Source organism: Microtus pennsylvanicus, chromosome 14 (genome assembly GCF_037038515.1).
Source record: "Microtus pennsylvanicus isolate mMicPen1 chromosome 14, mMicPen1.hap1, whole genome shotgun sequence".
NCBI lineage: Eukaryota > Metazoa > Chordata > Mammalia > Rodentia > Cricetidae > Microtus > Microtus pennsylvanicus.
The window spans coordinates 14,914,322-14,933,423 of record NC_134592.1 but is presented as its reverse complement, the minus strand read 5'-3'; the positions used below and the strand labels follow the sequence as shown (position 1 = coordinate 14,933,423).

Below are 19,102 nucleotides of genomic sequence, written 5' to 3'. Positions count from 1 at the left end.
TCGCTGCTGTGTCTACCCTTCTGGGTTGCCATGCACCTTCAGGCTTTGCCTTCTTCAGGCTGCAAGCTTAGGGAGGGCATGACCAGATGCCAGGATGTACACAGGCTGTGTACAGCAGTTGCCGTAGCTTGATTGGAATCGTCTGCAGCTATGCACCCCATCCCAAGCAAGTCCGTCTATTGCACCCCATCTCAAGCAAGTCCATCTATTGCACCCCATCCCAAGCAAGCTCATCATCTATGCACCCCATCCAAGCAAGTCCAGGTTTGTGTTTCCTTCCCTGGTCTCATCTGAGAAGAGCAACCTTCAATAAAGCGCAGGCATTTGAAGGCTTTGAAGACCAGCTCCAGTTGCCCACTGCTGGTCCATCGTAGTAACCTCAGGTTCTCTACATCAGGGATATATGGGCCCATTTCCCCATTGGACGGGGAGCTGGGTATGCCTCTTGGGAACTCTTGGGGGCCATGCTTAGCAAATAACACTCATGACTGTTCAACTTTGTCCATTCACCTGGCAGTGGGGAGATAGTTCTAAAAAGAGGCCTTATGTTTGATTAGCTGTCCCCCTATAGCCATCTTTTCTAGGACCCCAGACTCCATTTTGAAGACAATGACAAATTACATTGCCAAGGTATGCTCTTGGTTTTGAAGTGTGTATTTGCCTAAAATTATTCATTAGATACCTACCATAACAAAGGCACTGAGACACAGTGATCAATGTCTCCTCGTCCCCAAGAAGTCATCACAGGAACACTCTCAGGAGACTTTCCCAGCATGACATGAAAGCTGGCCTGTGAAGTTGAGGCGGCCATAAGTTGGGGCCCCAACGACTCACCTAGGCAATAGCCGGAAGTGAATGCAATCCACAGGGCGTGGGGACGATAGCTTGAACCTGCCATATCGTGTTTGCCTTTTACAAGAAGACTACATGGGGGCTGGAGTGTGCAACAGAGCGTTTGCCTAGCAAGGGCCTGGGTTCCATCCCCACACCAAAAGAAAAAGAAAAGATAAAAAAGTATCCTGAAAGATGAGCAGGCTTTAGTGATTGCCATTTTGAGAAGGGATGGTAACAAGTGGTCAGGGCAGGACACACTGAGCTGGTGCTATCTGACCTGAAGTATGGCATATCCAGTAAATGACACAGAAAACCCTTGACCCTCCAGATCCGCCTCTTTCCAGTTCCTCTATTCTGTCCTTCTATTCACCCATCCCCTGGTTTATAAGTGACCATTTGGTACATGGTCATGACTAGGGCTTCCGAGAGCAGATGAGGGATTTGAGAACCCCTAGAATTTCACAGGCTGCTGACAGAAGCAGGCATACAAGGTTTCCAGGTAACATCCAGGGCCATCCACGAAGGAACCCCCAGGACAGACAGTAAGTGCCTTCAACCTGCTTCGTCTGGAAGTGGTTAGGGCAGGACTCACTGAGAACAAGATAGCTAACCCGAGATCCAAAGAATGAAAAGGAATCCCTGGAGCCTGTGTGGTGTCCTGGATCTATTGGATGATATTGGAACATCCAAAGAGAAATAAGCAGGGCTCGTAGGTCCTGTACTCCCTCTAACTTCTAGCCCTGTTCATGAGTCTGCAGGAACCCTAGACCTCTGTGGCTGTGGGAGTGATGTCACGAGGCTGAAGCCCGCCTTCGAGGTGGGAGGCAAGAGAGAGGAAGGAGCATGGCTCTGCAGAATCAGCAGTGCCTATGGACTGCCCGGCTCCACTCTGCACCTGCTTTGTTGATTGTGAAAAGACATAGACACGGCACAGCTTTAAGTGTGTGTGTGCCTGTACACAAGCATGGGGGGGTAAGGTGTTGCTGGTGAGAGCCTGCACCTTGTGGATGGTCAAGGTGCTGTCATGGGACAGATCCAGATGAAGGCTGCCTGACCTTGGACAAGCAGTTTCACTTTGGTTGGGCCCCACGAGGCTGGACAGATGTAAATGTCTCAGTGTGTTTCTACCTCCTTATCTCACAGAAGGGACCAGTTCCGTGGCTCAAGGTTGTGAGTTCTAAGTATATCCCCCCCCCCTCTCCAGGAGGGCCTCCTGAGTTAGGGAGGATGCTGCAGGCCCCCAGAGATCCGTGGCGCCTATAGCAGTCCCATCTACGTCTCTGTCTGGTCCTCTCCTGAGAAAGAGGAACCTGTGTGTGACTTCAGCTAAACCAGCCAAAACAGGAAGTGCGTGAGCCAGGTCCTGCACAGGGTTTCTGAGGCCCCGATGGGATGTGGTCAGGGTCAGCTTAGGAGCCTGAGGTCTTATCCTCCTCCCTGCGGCCCAAGAAGACTGCCTGACATTCTCATGGAAGGGACTCTCAGAATAGGGTGCCCTGGCCTTGGCACAGCCAGTTAGCTACAGGTGAAATAACATTAGCAAGGAGCAATGTGCATTGATGTGAACACTGATAGCTGTCACCCAGGGACAGGGCTGGCCTCATCTCCCATGTATGCATCATGTCTGCCGTGGCTCACACTAGCGAGAGCTGTACATTAAAGTTGTTTGAAGAGGGAGCAGAACTGCTGAGAATGGGTTGGGGGCTTTCCCACGGTCAAGGCCTCATGGGGCCACTGGTTGCTGGAGACACAGATCTGAGGTCCATGGCTCGCAATCAGATAGCCACCACCTGCTACAGCAGTGACTGTCCCCATGCGCCTGACCTCTAACACACGCCGCCTTGGCTGGGGGTGGGGGCAGCAAAAGCACCTCCACTGTTTCTACATTTCCTTCCTAAAAGCACTTGAAGAGTAAATGCCAAGTAACTTCCTGGCTGCTCCTGCAAAGACAGTGTCCCCTGGATCAGTACTGGCAGCCACTGGCCACACGTGAGCGCTTGGAATGTGGCTGATGTGAACGTGAAATACACATGATGTTAAGAACTTGACAAGAGATAGTTAAGCCTTACGTATTTTGTGTGTGTACGTATATGTGGGCATGTGTGTGTTGAAGTACCCGTATGGAGGTCAGAGAACAACTTGTTGCTTCTTTCTTTTCACCAGGTAGGTACCAGGATCTAGCTCAGGTCACCAGTCTTGGAAGACTGTGCCCACCGAGCCATCTCACCAGCCCTAAGGTAAAATGTCTATATTGGTGATGACGAGAAATGAAGATGCTTAGTGGGATGGGGACCTGTCCCTGGCGTTTGAACTGGCTTTTGGGAACCTGTTCCCCATGCTGGGTTGCCTTGCCCAGCCTTGATGCAGGGGAGGAGCTTGGTCCTGCCTCAGCTTGGTGTGCAAAGTTTTGTTGACGCCCATGGGAGAATTGCCCTTTCTGAAGGGAGATGGAGAAGTGGATGGGGGGGGTAGGTGGGAGGAAGGGGGAGGGAACTGGAAGGGAGGAGGGAGGGAAAACTGTGGTCAGCATGTAAAATAAATGAAATTTTTAATTAATATTATATAGTGGGTCATGGTTGTGTATGCCTCGATTCTCAGCAATGGGGAGACCAAGGCTAAGAGTTTGAGGCTAGCCTGGGCTACACAAGTAAGACCCAGATCAGCTTGAGCTTAAGCAATTTGACAGTGTCACAAAAATAAATTTTTATAAAATGATGTAAATTTTCACTTGCGTCTCCGACTATCTATGTGGCACTGTGGACTCGGTCTGCGGCTTTTCACACAGCCTCAGGTCATAATGTTGGACAGTCCAGAGGCTGAGAAGATGAGGTGCCTTCTGCTGGGCAGGTGTGTTTTCAGTAGACGCTGGCCAGCTGCAGCAGGAAGCCCTAGCCCCACTCTGAACAATAGTTCCCTGTATTCAGGCCTAAATCAGTAGGGAAGACCATGTCTGGGCTTTGGAGCTAGCCAATTCCAAGTTCCTAGCCTTGTGACCCTGGGTCAGTTAGTCAGCCTGAAGTTTCAGTTCCCCAACACAGAGACCATTTAAATGGTCCTTTAGAAGATTTTTTAAAAATGGAAGCACATAGAATCAACCACAAGACAGCACTGGTCCCACACTCATGGAGTCGACCAACTTCAGATAAAAATTATTTGAAAAACCGGTCTATTCTGAACCGTACTTACAAACTGTTTGCTTGCCATTATTCCCCAGATGATATAACATGACAGTTACACAGCATTTGTATTCGTTATTAAAAGTGACCTAGTGATGACTTAAAATATATAGTTGGGGTATGCATAAGTTATATGCAAATACAATATTTTAAGTGAGAACCTTGGGCCACAAGCATCCTGGATCCCATCCCACTGTGACACCAAAGAGTGATTTTAGATGACAAATGCAGGTCAGATATCAGGATATTTTGTTTCAGTATGAACATCCTGGGGCATCTGACACTTGAGGAAGGCCCTGAGGTCCATCTTCCCTTCAGCAGCCTGGCCTTGCTTACCTGGTCCATGGGTGGAAATGGCCTGGCTGGGGGCCTGTCTGAGGGGACACAGTGGTCTCAGCAGGGGTTGGGCCTCGAGTCTTGTCTGCCAGGCTCTGCTCGATGGCCATCTGGAGCAGCTCCTCCTCACTCAGGCTGCTGTACAAACTGTATTCCTCCTGTCCAATGGCACGCTGGCTACCCCGAGTGCTGATCTCGGTCGCCATCCTGGCCACTTCTCCTCCACCTTCTAGAAGAGAGACTCAGCAGTAGCAGGCACACAGCACGTGACAAATCCTGTGAGGAAACCAAAATCACCCCAGTCAGTCAATGAGCGCCTCACGAGACAGCCATGTTTGCCCACAGGGAAGGCTATGCAATAGCCTATCTTTTAACATGCACGTATGTGTCTGCTTGTGAGTATGTACACCTGAGTGTGGGTGCATATGGAGACCAGAAGGCGTCGGGGCTCCCGCAGCTAGAGTTGCAGGTAGCTGTGCACCATGTGGTTCGGGTGTTAGCAACCAGACTGGATCCTCTCCATGAGTAGCAAGTGTGCTTAGCCGCTGAACATCCCTCCAGCTCACACTTTTAAAAAACTTCATTTATTTGGACATGGAATCTGTCTGAACATCAAGCCATCTCCACAGCCATCTGTTCGCTCATCTGGACACCAATCCATCTAGCCTCCAAGGCATCATCCAGTTGTTCATCCTCTCACACATCTGTCTACCCACCTCCAGCTGTGCACACCCAGCTTCCCATCCACGCTCCCATGTGTCCTCTTCCCTGCCCACGTGTCCAAACAGCCAACTATCCTACCCATCCATCCATCCTCCTACCCATTGACCAGGACGTGCCCTCAGCCCCTCCTGCCTCAACTCTTTCACTTATTATTATTTGCCAGCCCATCTGACCTTCCAACAATCCATCCACCCATCCATCCAACCTTCCACCCATCTTCCATCTATTCATGCCCTCAGCCACATAGTCCCCTCCTCCTACCCATTCCCTTTTACACCTATCTATGTTGGTACCCACTGCATTTCCAACCCTATCTGTACAGGTATGATGGCATACATCAACTAAGAGATTAGTCCTTGTGCAGCTACTCTGGGTCAGGCACTCTTCTGGGGACACAAAGACCTCAGCATCCTGACTCCTGCCTTGTGAGCCCACACAGTGTCATGTGCATTCCTCCCATCCAGTCCCAGCTGCGCCCCACACTGGCACATCGAGCCTGCTCTTCGCTGTGGGAGGGCTGAGAATGCTGGGGATGAGTCAGACATGGGCTCACGCTTGGGATGGCATGATCTGGTTAAGACCGGCCATCACAACAGTTCGTTGCAGGGCCTCTTCTAAAAGATACAAATGCCTGGAAGAGAACAGAGCAGGCAGAGCCATGTTCTTTCAGCGAATGAAATCAAACCAGCCCAACCTGTGATATTTACTGGCTTGCAACAGTGTGGCCACAGGTCAATGGTTCTCAGCCCTGGCTGAGCATTCAAGTCACATGAGGTCTTTAAAAAAAAAACACATGCCCCGCCAAGTGCCAGCATTCTAGTCCAGCAAATATGTGTCCCCTCCCCCAGAGACAGATGTCCTTCTCCTTCCCCTTGGATATTGGGTCCAAGCCCTTGAGAATTGCTCTCCCAAGTGGAAGCAGGCACACCAGGCACATGAGAGAGCTCTTCTGACATGTCCAGTGGAGAGAATTTCCCATGAGACCTGCTTCTTTACAACCTGGTCCCCTAAGAGAATACACCAGGCTCCTGAGGGTAGGCAAACTCCACCCATCAGGGTCCCTGCCCAGTTGATGAAAACCCTCCTCCGCCAGTGGGCGGCAGACACCCACTCCTAAGCTGCACTATCCTCAAGTGAGTAGGAACCTCCCTGCCACAGCCCCAACCCCAGCCTACAGCTCAGTCCTTTCTCATCTTTTCTAAGGATTGCTTTGCTATGTGTTCTTGTGGCTCCAATTAACTGGTACCCAGGAGACCAGTCCAACCCTTCTTAGAGAAGCCATCCTACAGCCCAAACACCAAGAGGCATTCACTTCATTAATGTTGAAGGGTTCAAATCAAATCTAAGCAACACATCTGCCCCTGCCCCGCACAGTTCAAATGAAAGTGGTAGAAAATGTCAATGCCAAGGAGTGCATGAAGGCCACCACAGAGAATTAGGGTCATCAGGGATAGTGTAGGGTCATTGTCTCTCCAGCACCAGGAGGAGTGGAAAATAGCAAAGCCATTTTGGAAAGTCAATGGTGTTTGCTGAAGCTGACCACACAAATGGCCTAGAGATCCTCTTCCAGCTACATCCCAAAGAACTAGGGACACATATATAGAAAAGTAAGGTCTAGAATATTCAAGGCAACATCACTCATCTAAACCCAGCTGAAACAGATCCGCAATGCCCACAAAAATAAATGACCTAACTAACATAGGAACCAGGCAGGCTGTGGAGAGCTTGTACCCAAGAAAACACAGCCTTGCACAAGAATGACTCAAAACAACACTGAGTCATATATACATAGTTCACATGTATATACATGATCACACTTATATCAAGTTCTATAACAGGCTAAACTACCTACAGTGATGGAACCCAGAGGCTTAGTTCTTTTGAGAAGCAGCAGTCTGCTGGAGTATTGCAGGGACCACAGTGCAGGCGGATTCCTTGAGTATCCACTGCAAAGTATTTTCATGGCACAGTGAGTACCTGTAAGGGTTCCTGGAACCATTCACACGGGACTTGTGCACACATATTTCTATATGAGCATGCTACATTGCTGGGACCTACAACTCAAAAACACAGAAAATACCAATTAGAAAGTACCATGTCTGAGCCCTACCTCAATCCCCAGCTCTCAGAGTCCTGGAGTGTGGTCTGGGTATCAGCCTGTCAATTTGAAGATGAGCCCAGGCAGGTGGGAACCACTGATGTGGGATTCCCCTCTGTATGCTGTGAATATGTTTTATTACCACTGGTTAATAAATTGTTTCAGCTAATGGCTTAGTAGAGTAAAGCCAGGCAGGAAATCTGAACAGATATGGAGAGAAAGAAGGCGGAGTCAGGGAGACGCCATGTTAGCTACTGAAGGAGAAAGAGCCACTTCTGGCAACTTTCCAGCAAGCCACAGTCTTGTGGTGATACGCAGATGAATAGAAATGTGTTCATTTAAGACATAAGAGCTAACTACAAAGACACTTAAGCTATTGGTCAAACAGTGTTGTAATCAATATAGTTTCTGTGGGATTATTTGGGTCTGGGAAGCTGGGAAATGAACCAAATGAGCAGTCTACCAGCCACTGGCTAGAAAACACAGACAGGAGATGGGCCAGTACACGAAAGGGACACATGCATTCACACACCTAGCATGTACGCACACAATGAGGCCCCTTGAAGCAGTTCTTTGGTTTAATCCCTGTAGCAGTCCTGACTTGCTCTGTGGATCCCCAGGAAACAAGAGATTTTCCCCAACAATTCTGGACTCTTCTAAGCACAACTGGTTGAGGCTTCAGACTTAAGGCATAAATGTAGCAAGGACAGTGGGGACACTGTCCCTGTCCCATGCAGAGGTCTTTCTGGTACCATTGCCCTATGCCTCCCTCTCCAGCCTTTTAAGTCACTCCCATGCAGGTGTCCCTGGCCTGGCCTCCAGATTCACACACTGCCTACTCTGACACACGGTGCTCACCGCCCCCAGCTCCACTCTCCTGGGAAGGAAGCTCCTGCCCCAACTCACCCTCTTCCTCTCTACATCCTAACCTTCCATACCTGAGTGGTTCCTTCCCCGACATCCCCAAGGCTCCCTCCTACCCCAGCATCTCCTCCTATGTGTGACATGGCTCCCCTTCACTCTGCTCTTCAAACTTCTCGTCAATATTTAAGGCTCCGCAGCAAGTGTCCTCCCAGAATTTTATCCTGATTCCGAAAGGATTCATGGTCTATGGTCAATGAGAAGTTGGCAGGAGCTGATTTAGGGGCTCTGGCAGAGCAGGCCAGGGTGTGCCTCCCAGGGCTGAGCAGTGTTCATTCACTGGCCACCTGGTCTCCCATTCCCTTAAATAACAGACCCCAAACCTTCCGGAAGTCTGTCCTGGGCTGGATGCTGTGCACAAAGCATTGCCTTGCAGTAGCCTTTCCATCTCCAAACTTCTGACTTGACTTCTTGCTCCTACTGTTCATTCCAGAACTCCAAGGAGAGTGGCTGTAAGGTAGAGCCCTGGGGTGCCCTCGGTCCCAGCTCCAGCGATGCATACACACACACATGCTCTCTCTTCTCTCTCTCTCTCTCTCTCTCTCTCTCTCTCTCTCTCTCTCTCTCTCACACACACACACACACACACACGCCCACAAACACACACACACACTCTCTCACACACACAAACACATGCTCACAAACACACACACGCACTCTCTCTCTCACACACACACACATGCTCACAAACACTCTCTCTCTCTCTTTCTCTCTCTCTCTCTCTCTCTCTCTCTCTCTCTCTCTCTCTCTCTCTCTCACACACACACACACACACACACACACACACAGTTAACTAGAACTTCATACCCCGTGTCATTCACGTCATTTCACAGATGAAGCAGTTAAGGTTCAGAGTGGAAAGGGTATGCCTTGGGGAAACTGAGATTGAAACCTTGGTCCTCCATCCTCAGACCAAATGCTCCTCCTGAAATCCAGACTGACAATCAGATAACAAGCCCACATGTGTGTTCTGAGCAGGCGGGCCATCTCCTGACCCAGGCCTGGGTCCTGGAGGAAGGCCAGAGTGCCAAGACCCACTGGGAGGCCACCTAGGATAGGAAGAGTCATTTCCCAGGGAGAGTAGACCCATGGGTCCTCACTGGCCAAGCCCAGGACATGCAGCGGTAGTCCAGAGTTGGTCAGCCCGCATGCAGGCTTGACCCAGGAGAGCGAGGCCTCACTCAGGTCCCTCCTGCCCTCTGAGGTGCCCTGCATGTTGAGTTTCAGGGTTCCCTCCCAGGTGACCTCTGTGAGGTGGTGGGGGCGGCTCTCTGAATGGTCGAATTAGCAGCCTGCAGTGCCTTTTTGGCTGGGCCTCAGTTTCCAGTCTGTGAATTGGGCCAAGTGTGGACTGTGATGAGGACTAAGACAACACTGAACGATGGGCCTTCTCTCCAGCTTGTCATTGAGCCTCCTGTGTGTGACCATGTGTGGTGTTGGGGGTCGCAGTGGGAGGAGATCATGCTCTGGGCATCCTCTGAAGAAACAACCGAGTGGGCATGACTGGAAGGCAGCCATCTTCTTGCACCCAGCCCCACTGGCCAGGGATCTGGGGTCAGGTATGAGGGGAGGCGTGCTGTGTTCATGGAAGAGCTGAAGAGGCTTCTTCTCAGCAGCCCTCTAGACAGCTGACTGTCTGGACTGCTTGCAATGGACGTTCCAGCCTATAGCATCCATAAAACTGTTTCACATTCCCGCCCAAACTCCAGAACCTAACCAAAGGTCAGGCATACAGTGGGTATTTAATAAGTGCAGGAGAATAAACAGTAGAACCAGAATAAGGTTAAATTCCCTGGACTGCCGGCTGATTGCTTGATTGGGGATCCCTCGCCACATGCTCTAGCCTTGCCCTGCCACCTGCTGGCCATGTCAGGGATTGCAGCCTGCCCACCAGCAGGCCTCACCCTGCCTTGGCCTGTACTTGTGTTTGCAGGATGCATGATATTATTGCAAATGTGGAGAACATCATCTGACAGACATCTAGGGCCTGGAAAATCTGAATATGATTTTCATCTCCCTGGAGGCAGTCTCCACCTGTTCCTGTCTGTTCAGGACCTGCCCTGGCTGGCAGTTTTCAGAAGGGCCATTTGACGGTTTTCCCTTCTTCCTGGCTCTCCTCCATTTAAAGTGAGGGAGGGCCAAGGAAAGGGAGCCCCAAGCCTGCCTTCTTCTCTTGTGAAAAGGGAGGCTGTCAGCTCCTAAGCTGAGCGTGTGTCATGGTGAGATCTCTTCAGAGCTGGGGCAGGGGGACTCCATGTCCACCCTCGTCCAACCTGATATAGGGCTGGTGTCCACTCCTCCCAATCCCCCAGCCCTTCTACCTTCTAGTTGCTCTAGACCTTGGGGGACCACCTGCCTGGCCCCCCTTCTCCTCCCAGCCCCAGCTGCGTTCTGTACAAGGTGACCATCTGCACAGGACAACGGGGACTCTGAGGGGGTTCTCGAGTTACATAAGGGTGCAAGGCACGTGGCAAGCACCGTGTGTGGCTTTCATTTTGGGGTCACATATCCACCGGAGCCTGAGTGTGGGAGGGCAGGCTGCTGCACTGTGTTCCTGAGCAAGGCCATGGCTCGGAGCCAGGTGTCACCTCAGAGCTGTCCTGCCAGCTAAAGAGAAGGCTCCCTTGCCACCGTGTGGCCCCTTGTGTCTGTTGCTGATTGAACCACATTGGGAGTCCGTAGCAGGGGTGTTGTTTTTCTGACTGACAATGGGGAAACTGAGAAACACCTGGAGAGGCAGTGATAACAACAGGACTAGAAGGCTGCATCTGACTTTACATCAGACACGGACTTCTGATTCACATAGCTAAGGGCAGCCGTGGTGTGTGTGTGTGTGTGTGTGTGTGTGTGTGTGTGTGTGTGTGTGTGTGTGTATGCTTGTGTATGTGTTCACATGTGTGGGTAAGGTGAGGTGAATGTGTGTGTTTGTACGCAAGCCTGAGGGTGACATTGGTTGTCCCTATTTAACTTGTTGAAACAGGGTCTCAGAGCTAGTTGCCTTGCCCCAGGGATCCCGTCTCTTCCTCCTATGTGCTGAGATTACAGGCAGCTGCCGTCCCAACTCCAATCCTCATGGTTGTGTAGCACGTGTTTTTCTCACTAAGTCATCTCCCCAGCACCCCTTCTGACGCCTTTCAAGGCTTTAGGAGAGACTGGGGGTAAGAATAAAGACTTTGCATTTTTAAAAGCTTGCCTATAAGTGTATACTGTATGTGTGTATATAATAAACTCTAAGTCACAAATATGTTTGTAGTTGAATCATATAATCCTTCATGTAATATATATTATATTATATACATATATGATGTATATATGTAAGTCATCTTTCTGAATCTGTGCATTCTGCATCTATGAATTCAACTAAGTGAAGTTTAAAATATCCAGAAAAAAAATGTTTAAGTAATGCTGAGCACCTGTAGACATTGTTCCTTGAACATGGATAGATATTATTCCTATCATTATTCCCTAAACAATACAGAGTAACAACTCCCTACGCAGGGAGCTCTGGGTAATCCAGTGATGGCTCCTATGAGGACAAGAAAATGTGCACACGCTCTGTGTGGATATTATACATCTTCCCTACAGGTCTTAAGCATCTCGAATTTTGCTATCTACAGATTCCAGGAGCCCATCCCGGAAGATACCTAAGAATAACTCTGTATATGACATTGATACATACATAGTATCTGTTAATTTATTGTGAGAGTTTTAGGGACCCCGATGTTCCAAGACCCTTAGCCTCAGGTGATTGTGAAAACAGTGTGGTGGGGCTAGCCTGAGACTGAGGAGGAGGTGGGGAGTTAGAGGTTGTTTCTTGTCCTATCCCACTCCCTATATGCAGCCTTATTCTCTGCAACGTTTCTCCCACTCTCAAACATTTTCATTTTCCAGCAGAGGCTCATGGGAGACTGGAGACCTGCTCTCCTTGCCTGGTCCTCATGCTCTGAAACCTAAACAGTAAAAACCACACTTGTGACTGTGGACCATGAATTGTGCTCAACCACGGTCCTGAGCAGAATCCTTTAACCTCAGTACCTGTGCTGGTAAGTTTATGACTCTCAGTTGAGGAATTGCCTCCTTCAGATCAGACTGTAGGCATCTAATTGATGAAGGAAAACCTAGCCCACTTTGGGTAGTGCCACCCCTGGACAAAGGGATTTGGACTGTATAATAAAGCAGGCTGAGGAAGTCAGGGCAGAACAAGCCAGTCAACAGTGTTCCTCAGTTCCTGCTGTTGGGTTCCTGCCCTGGGCTTCTGCCCTAACTTTCTTAGATGCTGGACTTCGGTGTGGAAGCCTAAGCCAAACAAACCCTCCCAACGGCACAGCAACAGAGACACAAACCAGAGCAGCCCTGGGGAGTGTCCCCTTCCTACTGTACAGAGAGGGAGACTGAGGCCCAGAACGTGAGTGGCCAAGGGCACATCTAGCTGCCTGTTTCTTCATCAGCCCCCTCCTTGGCCTTGAATGCTGAGGGCAATGGTGAGGACACCTACAGCCACTCTTCACCTCACCCTTCTGGATCTTTGTCGCTGTCCTAGCTAAGGTTAGACCCAGGTCAAGGCTCAGGGTGGGCCTTTGGCAAGCACAGTAGCAGTTTCTCTGTTGCTGAGGTAAACTGGAACTGCAAACTGGAAGTAGGGCTAGGAACTCTCAAAGCCCACCCCCGAGGTGTACTTCCTCCAGTCCAGCTGCACTTCCCCATAGCCTGGCCCACTGCATGGGGTCTCCAAATTCATAAACCTATGTGGGGCATTTATCATTCAAACCACCACAGCTAGGGACAGGGCTAAGGGCCTCTGGTGTCAGGGCCTTTTTATAGACCTCTATTGCCATAACATAACAGCTGTTTGGTCATCTTTAACAGAAGAGCAGGGATCACTTGTAAGAGACCCTCCAGATCCAGCCTGTTGACCATTCCTCATATTGACCCTCACCTGAGATGTCAAGTCAATCCCCTTGCACCCACGCTCTGTACATGACTCACTGGTTGGCCAAGCCGGCTTTGGGTGGAGTTGTGCTTTGGTCTGCTGTTGGAGGCCTATCTGGACCGAGCAGACATTTGTTGGTGTCGCTCCAGGAAAAGCACAGGGAACAGGGCTCACAGCTTCTAAGCACAGCTGACTCAGCTGCTAGTCTCGGATTTTTAGTCACAGCCAAGTTTGTGAATTTGGGGTATCAAGGCTTTGGGGATTCTGAGGCTTGCTCAGTGTTTGTGTCAGGGAGAGGGTGCTATGATCAGCTCAGGTTTGAGGATGCAGTCAACATCACCATACAGCTCTCTTCTTCCTATGTGTAGAGGGGAAACTGAGGCCCAGAGAGGTCACCCAATGGGAGCTGATCTTGTCTAAAGTTGACTCTGCCCTCACTCCACTACCTGATTAGAGGCTTATTGTGCAGAAAGAGGAAACTGAGGCTCTATCTGGAGTGGAGCAACCTGCCTTCCCTTTGCTTGTCCAATGCCTTGTGAATCTCTTTCAAGCCATCTGGAATCCTAAAAAGACATTTTGATTATTTATTCCAGGTCTGGGGTCCACTGATTAAAACCACCTCATATAAAACAGCAAGAAAGAGGGTGACAGGGAAGGGTGTGGGTGGGGGAGCAGAAAGAAAAAATACTTTTCTAAGTTTTGTAGCAAATACTGTGTTCTAAGGAATTAGCTCAAGGCCACCTGAGGCGTTGCCTGAGAGAAACAACTAACAGGACTCCAGGGAGCCTGCATTCCCTCTTATTCCCCCAGCCCCTAAGCTGTTGCCTCTGCAGGGCCAAGAGGTCACCTTTGTTTTACACAGGGTGGAGGGCCCCTCCCCTGCCCCCAGGCCCTGCAGGGATTGGCGAGTGACCCAGGCTCTACCCTCCCTCTGCATCCAGACACTTTAGTACGGCTCAGTCCGCAGGGCTGACCCAGTTTCTGCCCTGTCTCTAGAAATACCAAGCCCTGCCATCTGCCAGCAGCCTGAAATGAAGGTGACGGGTAGCAAGGTTGGCTACTCCTTCCACTTCAGGACGCCAGCACCTCTGCGACTCAGAAGAGGGAGGCCAGGGGACAGAATGGAGACGGTTCTGTGTCTCCTTCAGGAAGACGCTAAGATCTAGTCTGTGAGCAACACCTGGTACCTGATGATACCATGAAAATGCCATGGGTCCACAGAGGTGCCAGGCTGAGAGCTGTGGGAGCTGCGGCTATGGGCATGTGTGCCTGAGTCCTGAAGCCTAGGTTTGATTCCTAGTTCCGGCACCTCATGGCCGCCCAGCCTCAGACATGACCTCGGACAGTCCCCTCAGAGCCTCAGTTTCCAAATTTTGTAAAGGAGAGTTAATGAACATTTCATACTCACTGCGGCCTTGAGGGGTCAGGGAAATAATTCACTCATTTTAAGTCTTTGAGGAATACCAGCCAACATGGACTGCATTGTTCTCCATTATTAACTCCTTCCAGGCCCCATCCAAGGGAAGAAGACAACACTCCCAATTCCTTGAGGCTCCCAACGTTGGTAACCAGTACATACTAGGTGTGGCCTATGTGTGCCTGAAGGGACCAGAAATACAAGACGGTTCCTTCTGGTGGGTCTGTGCCCATGTTTTGAACGAGAATGGGATAACAACCAGTATGGCTAAGGTCAGGCTGTGGCTGGGGGCTGGTCTGGCAGCCTGCCTAAGCCCTTCTGAAATCCCTCAAACCGTGCCTCAGAGGACTCCTTGCAGGACAGTTTTCCTGCCCCAAGCAGGGCTTTATCACAGCTCTCCTGTCCCTTGATGTAAGCAGCCTGTTCATGTCAGCCCACATAACCCTGGCTTCACAAGATGTAGCCTGAGATAAAACCCCACCTGCCTCCACTCTGCTCATACGCTTTTCAAGTATGTTCCCTCTCTCCTCGGTCCTGGGAATGAGCGCTCCTCCCTCCAGCCTCTACAGGGGCTTCACTTCTCCCTCCCAGCCCAGGGAGTCTCTCCCTCAGCAGCTCCATCCTTCCCAAGTCCCATCTCCCTTTGTTCCAGCCGTTCCCAGAGACCCCTTGCTCACAGTGATGACATTCTGTCTGTCCTTCCCAAGACCACTGCCTCCTCACATATGGCGTGTGTGCATGTGCATGCATGTATGCATGATATTTTTGCATCCCTGCATCCCATAGTTTGTTTTGTCTCATCTAGGAAAAACTTCTCATTCCACACCCTCTCCTAACCTCCAGAAAGGGCATGCAGAATGCACGGCACCTGGGCTGTCACCAGCTTCACAGCCCTCTTCATGCAGCAGACCCTGCGTCCCCTTGCAGGGACACAGCTCTCATTATCTCAGCCTAGAAGCACCTTCAGAAGCCACCTATCTAACACAGACATTACAGAGACCCTGTGCACCCACTGATAAATAGCATTGCTGCTCACTCCTCTCGCACGTCCATGTTTAGAAGCACCCAGCACTCTAAGCTGGAGTCCTCCGGAAGAATAGCTACCGTGCATGCAGAGTGCTGGTTCCCCGTCACCAGACCCAAAGTCTCCAGTGTGTGCAGAGCTGGAGAGAAGGGGCAGAGGGAGAGGCATGGGCACAGTTTGGCTACAGGTCTCGGGGAGTCCTGAAGCTGCAGGTCCCAGCCCGCCCAGCGATTCTTTTGAAAGTGCCTGTGACCAAGCCGAAAGCATGCATTACCTGTGAGGCTCTGTGGCAGGGACACAGGTCTAGGAAACAAAGATTTTCTTGACTGTCAGAACTCAGAACATGCTCCCTGAGTTTGCCTCCTGTGTTGGCCCTGAGCTTCCAGCTGCTGGGCCAGGCCGTTCTGAAACACTTTCCTTTGAAGCAGGGAGTTTATTTCGGGCCCACCGCATGACCGTGATGGCAAGCCAAGCTATAAGATGTTATGACTCTCAGATTTCCCTTCCAAAGATTGCACCGAGGAAGCTGTGGTCCCGCCTTCCACTCCTCTGGGGGCACAGGAGACAGACTCCCGCTTCAGAGAGCATCTCGGGCTTCGGCCCTCACGTGATGTCATCATTTGTGATCCTTGACATGGAGGCCATATATGGGTATGTTTCTAGAACTACCCAGGAGGGAGCTAGAGAGGAGGGAGATGCAGGAAGACAAGACAGAGAGGGAACACAAAGAGACACAGAATTTGGAAAGAGGATAAAAAGACAGGGAGAGGGAAAGGATGTGTAAGGAGAGACCAAAGGGGGAGGCAGGAAGAAGGACCGGATGAGGGAGGGTACATAAAGGGTTCTACGTAAGATCCTTGAGAAAAATCAAGGCTCGGTGCTAGGCATGCAGCAGGTGGCCAAGACTAACATTTGGAAACACCAGCTACCCAGAATTGGATGCTGTGCGGTGGAGCCAAGGACACAGGGCAGAGCCCAAGCCAAGAGACCAGTGAACGCACAGCAACAGGCCACTCTGGACAGGGTCAGTCACAGAAGGGACCTGCTACCCCCAGGTCTGCGAAAGAGTAGCTATCATTTCTGGAATAGGTATGCTAAGCAGGAGGCCGTTCCCTCTTCTCCTTTGGATTTCCCTGTGTCCTTTGCCATGTACTTAGCAATAGGAGACAGAAGACATGTCGCCTGGAGAGGACAATCTGTAGTTGCCATGTTGTGAGAATGTCCCTGTGTGTCACAACCAGGGGCCCAGGCAGAACAGCTGCTGAGGGAGAAGAGTGGACAGGGAAGACGATGGCTGCAGACAGTGAGTGGGGACCTGTTTTAACAGTGGACGCTTCTCCATCTCGACAGGTGGCCCAGCCAATTACACACACAGCCTGACCCTCAAAATCATAAGATGGGCCAGGTGTGGTGGCACGTACCTCTAATCCCTGTGCCCCAGAGGCAGAGGCAGGTGGATCTTTATGAGTTAAAAGGCAGCCTGGTCTACAGAGTGAGTTCCAGGACTGCCAGGTATATCAAGTGAGAGCCTATCTAAAACAAAACAAAAACAAAACAAAAACAAAAAACCCCAACAACAACAAAAATCCAAAACCATGGGATGAAATGAGAAGGTATTTTCATGTCTCTGAAGTCTGGGCCTTCTAAGATGCAGGGCCAACTTCAACTATCTACTAAAAAGCCAGCTTCAAGCTTGGGAGTTTTTTTCTTTGCTTTTGAGTTTCGTCTGCATATTTGATGTGTTGGGCCACCAAGATGGCTCAGCCAGTAAAGGTGCAGCCTGTCTCAAAAAGACAAACTAACAAAAACCAGGATTCGATTTCACTCTCTTTGCCAGGTCACGGTAGGATGTCCTTCTCAATTATGTCACAGTTCTCAACAGAGCAGAAGCTCCCTAGTCTCACGAGTGTGGAAACCTTTCCAACCAGGGCTCTTGGATGCTGGGCCTAGAGCCCTTGTTTCCCAGTTGAGACCCAGAGAGCTGTTGGGACTCCACTGGGTTCACTCAGCAAAGAGGGGTAGAACAATGTGTACCCTGAAAACTGTGGTCCGTGGGCTCAGATGCCAGTGTCCTACAGACACTCCAGAGACATAGGCAGGTTTGAGTACCTGACTCAATATGGAAGACAGGCAGTATAGCCCAACAGACAGAAGAACGCTGGGGCAGGGCCTGACTACTGCCCCTCTGATTCCCCAGCCCAGGGCTCTGGCGCTTAGCTGACTTGTAACCGTAAGTGCTGGTCATGGTTTTAGTCACTCCATACCCCGTCCAGCCTGTGGGCTTTCACATCTGAGTACTAGCTATTTCTGTGGGCATTAATGGTTCTAGGTAGCCATTTTAACCTGTATCCCTGATGAGTAATCATACAGAGTATCCAACGGCACCGACTAGCGATTTCTAGAGCATTCCATGGTCCCCAACATCAAATAAGATCCAGGGGTAGCTCTAGCAACCATCTTTCAGAGCACATAAGGGGGTGGAATGGGAGCAGATGCAGAAGCCATAGACGAATCAGCCTGTAGGAGAGCAGGAGGAAGAGCCTCTAGAAGGCCCCAGAACCCCCTGTGCAACATGTGGGATTTCCCCTGCGGGACCCATCCCCCCTTTTTTCTGCCAGTGACCCCTGTTCCAGGAAGGATGGAAGGAGCTGCCGTGCAGGGAAGAAGAGCCAGCCAGGGGCCATGAGAACCGGGCTGTGACGGTGCCAAGGCTCCAGGATGAAGTTGGCCCCAGAGTGGAACATCACAGCTAAATTAAGCACCCAGTAGCCTGATGTCCTGGCTCGCCTCTCGCTACCTCGACAGAAATTTATTTTGGTTTTATATAATCAAGAGGAGGAGAAGCAAACAAGAGCCCAAGCCTGGCTTTAAACGTGCTTAAAAGGGAGATCAGGAAAGAGCAAAGACTTGGTCCTGGGAGAGAGGAGAGGGCACTGTGAGAGGGTTTGAAGGAAGGAAGCACCAGGGTCCTCAGAGGTCAAGGGGAACGCCAGAGAGGGAGCCCACTTTCCCTGCTGATGGACTGCCAAAGTAACACTATGGTGCCTTCCCCTCCCCCACCCTGCCAGCTGCTCAGGAATGTACTAAAGTAGCCTTACACAGACATGACCACCCTGCTGGGGCAAAAGCCCACTTCACTCTCGGTTTCCGAGATGGGCCCCGGGGGAAGATAACCCTAGTCCAGCTACAACCTCGTTTTTTGAGAGAAGGGGTAAGATAATCCCCTTGACTGTGGGGGATTTAACAAGATCTCAGAGCTCAAGTTGCCCCCAGGATTGAGCAGGCAATGGTTCTGGGCCACAGCCACCTGCAAAAGAGAAGTCATCTTCCACTGCTCAGGGATCAGGGGCCTAAGGCTTTCAGGGAGCCTGGGACTGAGTTACTCCAGGGGCTGCTGGTTTTTTCAGCTGGCCAAGTCACTTGGCCCCCTGTGAGGTTAATCTCATGGTGCCTAAGCCACCCTGGGGAACTCAGGGACAAAATTAAACCCATAGCAGCCCACAGGCCTGGGCTAGCTGCTGGGAACAGGTTTCCCACACATATAAATACGTTCCAAGCAGAGCTCTCTTGCTCACCAGCTGGAGTGAGGGCCCTAAGCAAGAGCAAAATGCGAAGCTCCTTCCCCTGGGACTAGGTAGGCTGC

The 19,102-nt window shown here is 50.7% G+C and overlaps 1 protein-coding gene across 1 annotated transcript in view; it reads right to left on the bottom strand.

The window, feature by feature from the left end:
• The window catches only part of Asb2 (ankyrin repeat and SOCS box containing 2), a 37,305-nt gene extending 21,120 nt beyond the window's left edge, over positions 1-16,185 (bottom strand). The window contains exons 1-2 of the mRNA XM_075947455.1: positions 15,734-16,185; positions 4,347-4,622 (exon numbers count right to left, since the gene is read on the bottom strand). Coding sequence (XP_075803570.1) covers positions 4,347-4,552 — 206 coding nt within the window. The 5' untranslated portion in view covers positions 4,553-4,622; positions 15,734-16,185. The remainder of the gene's footprint in view (positions 1-4,346; positions 4,623-15,733) is intronic.
• Between the last annotated feature and the right edge of the window lie 2,917 nt (positions 16,186-19,102).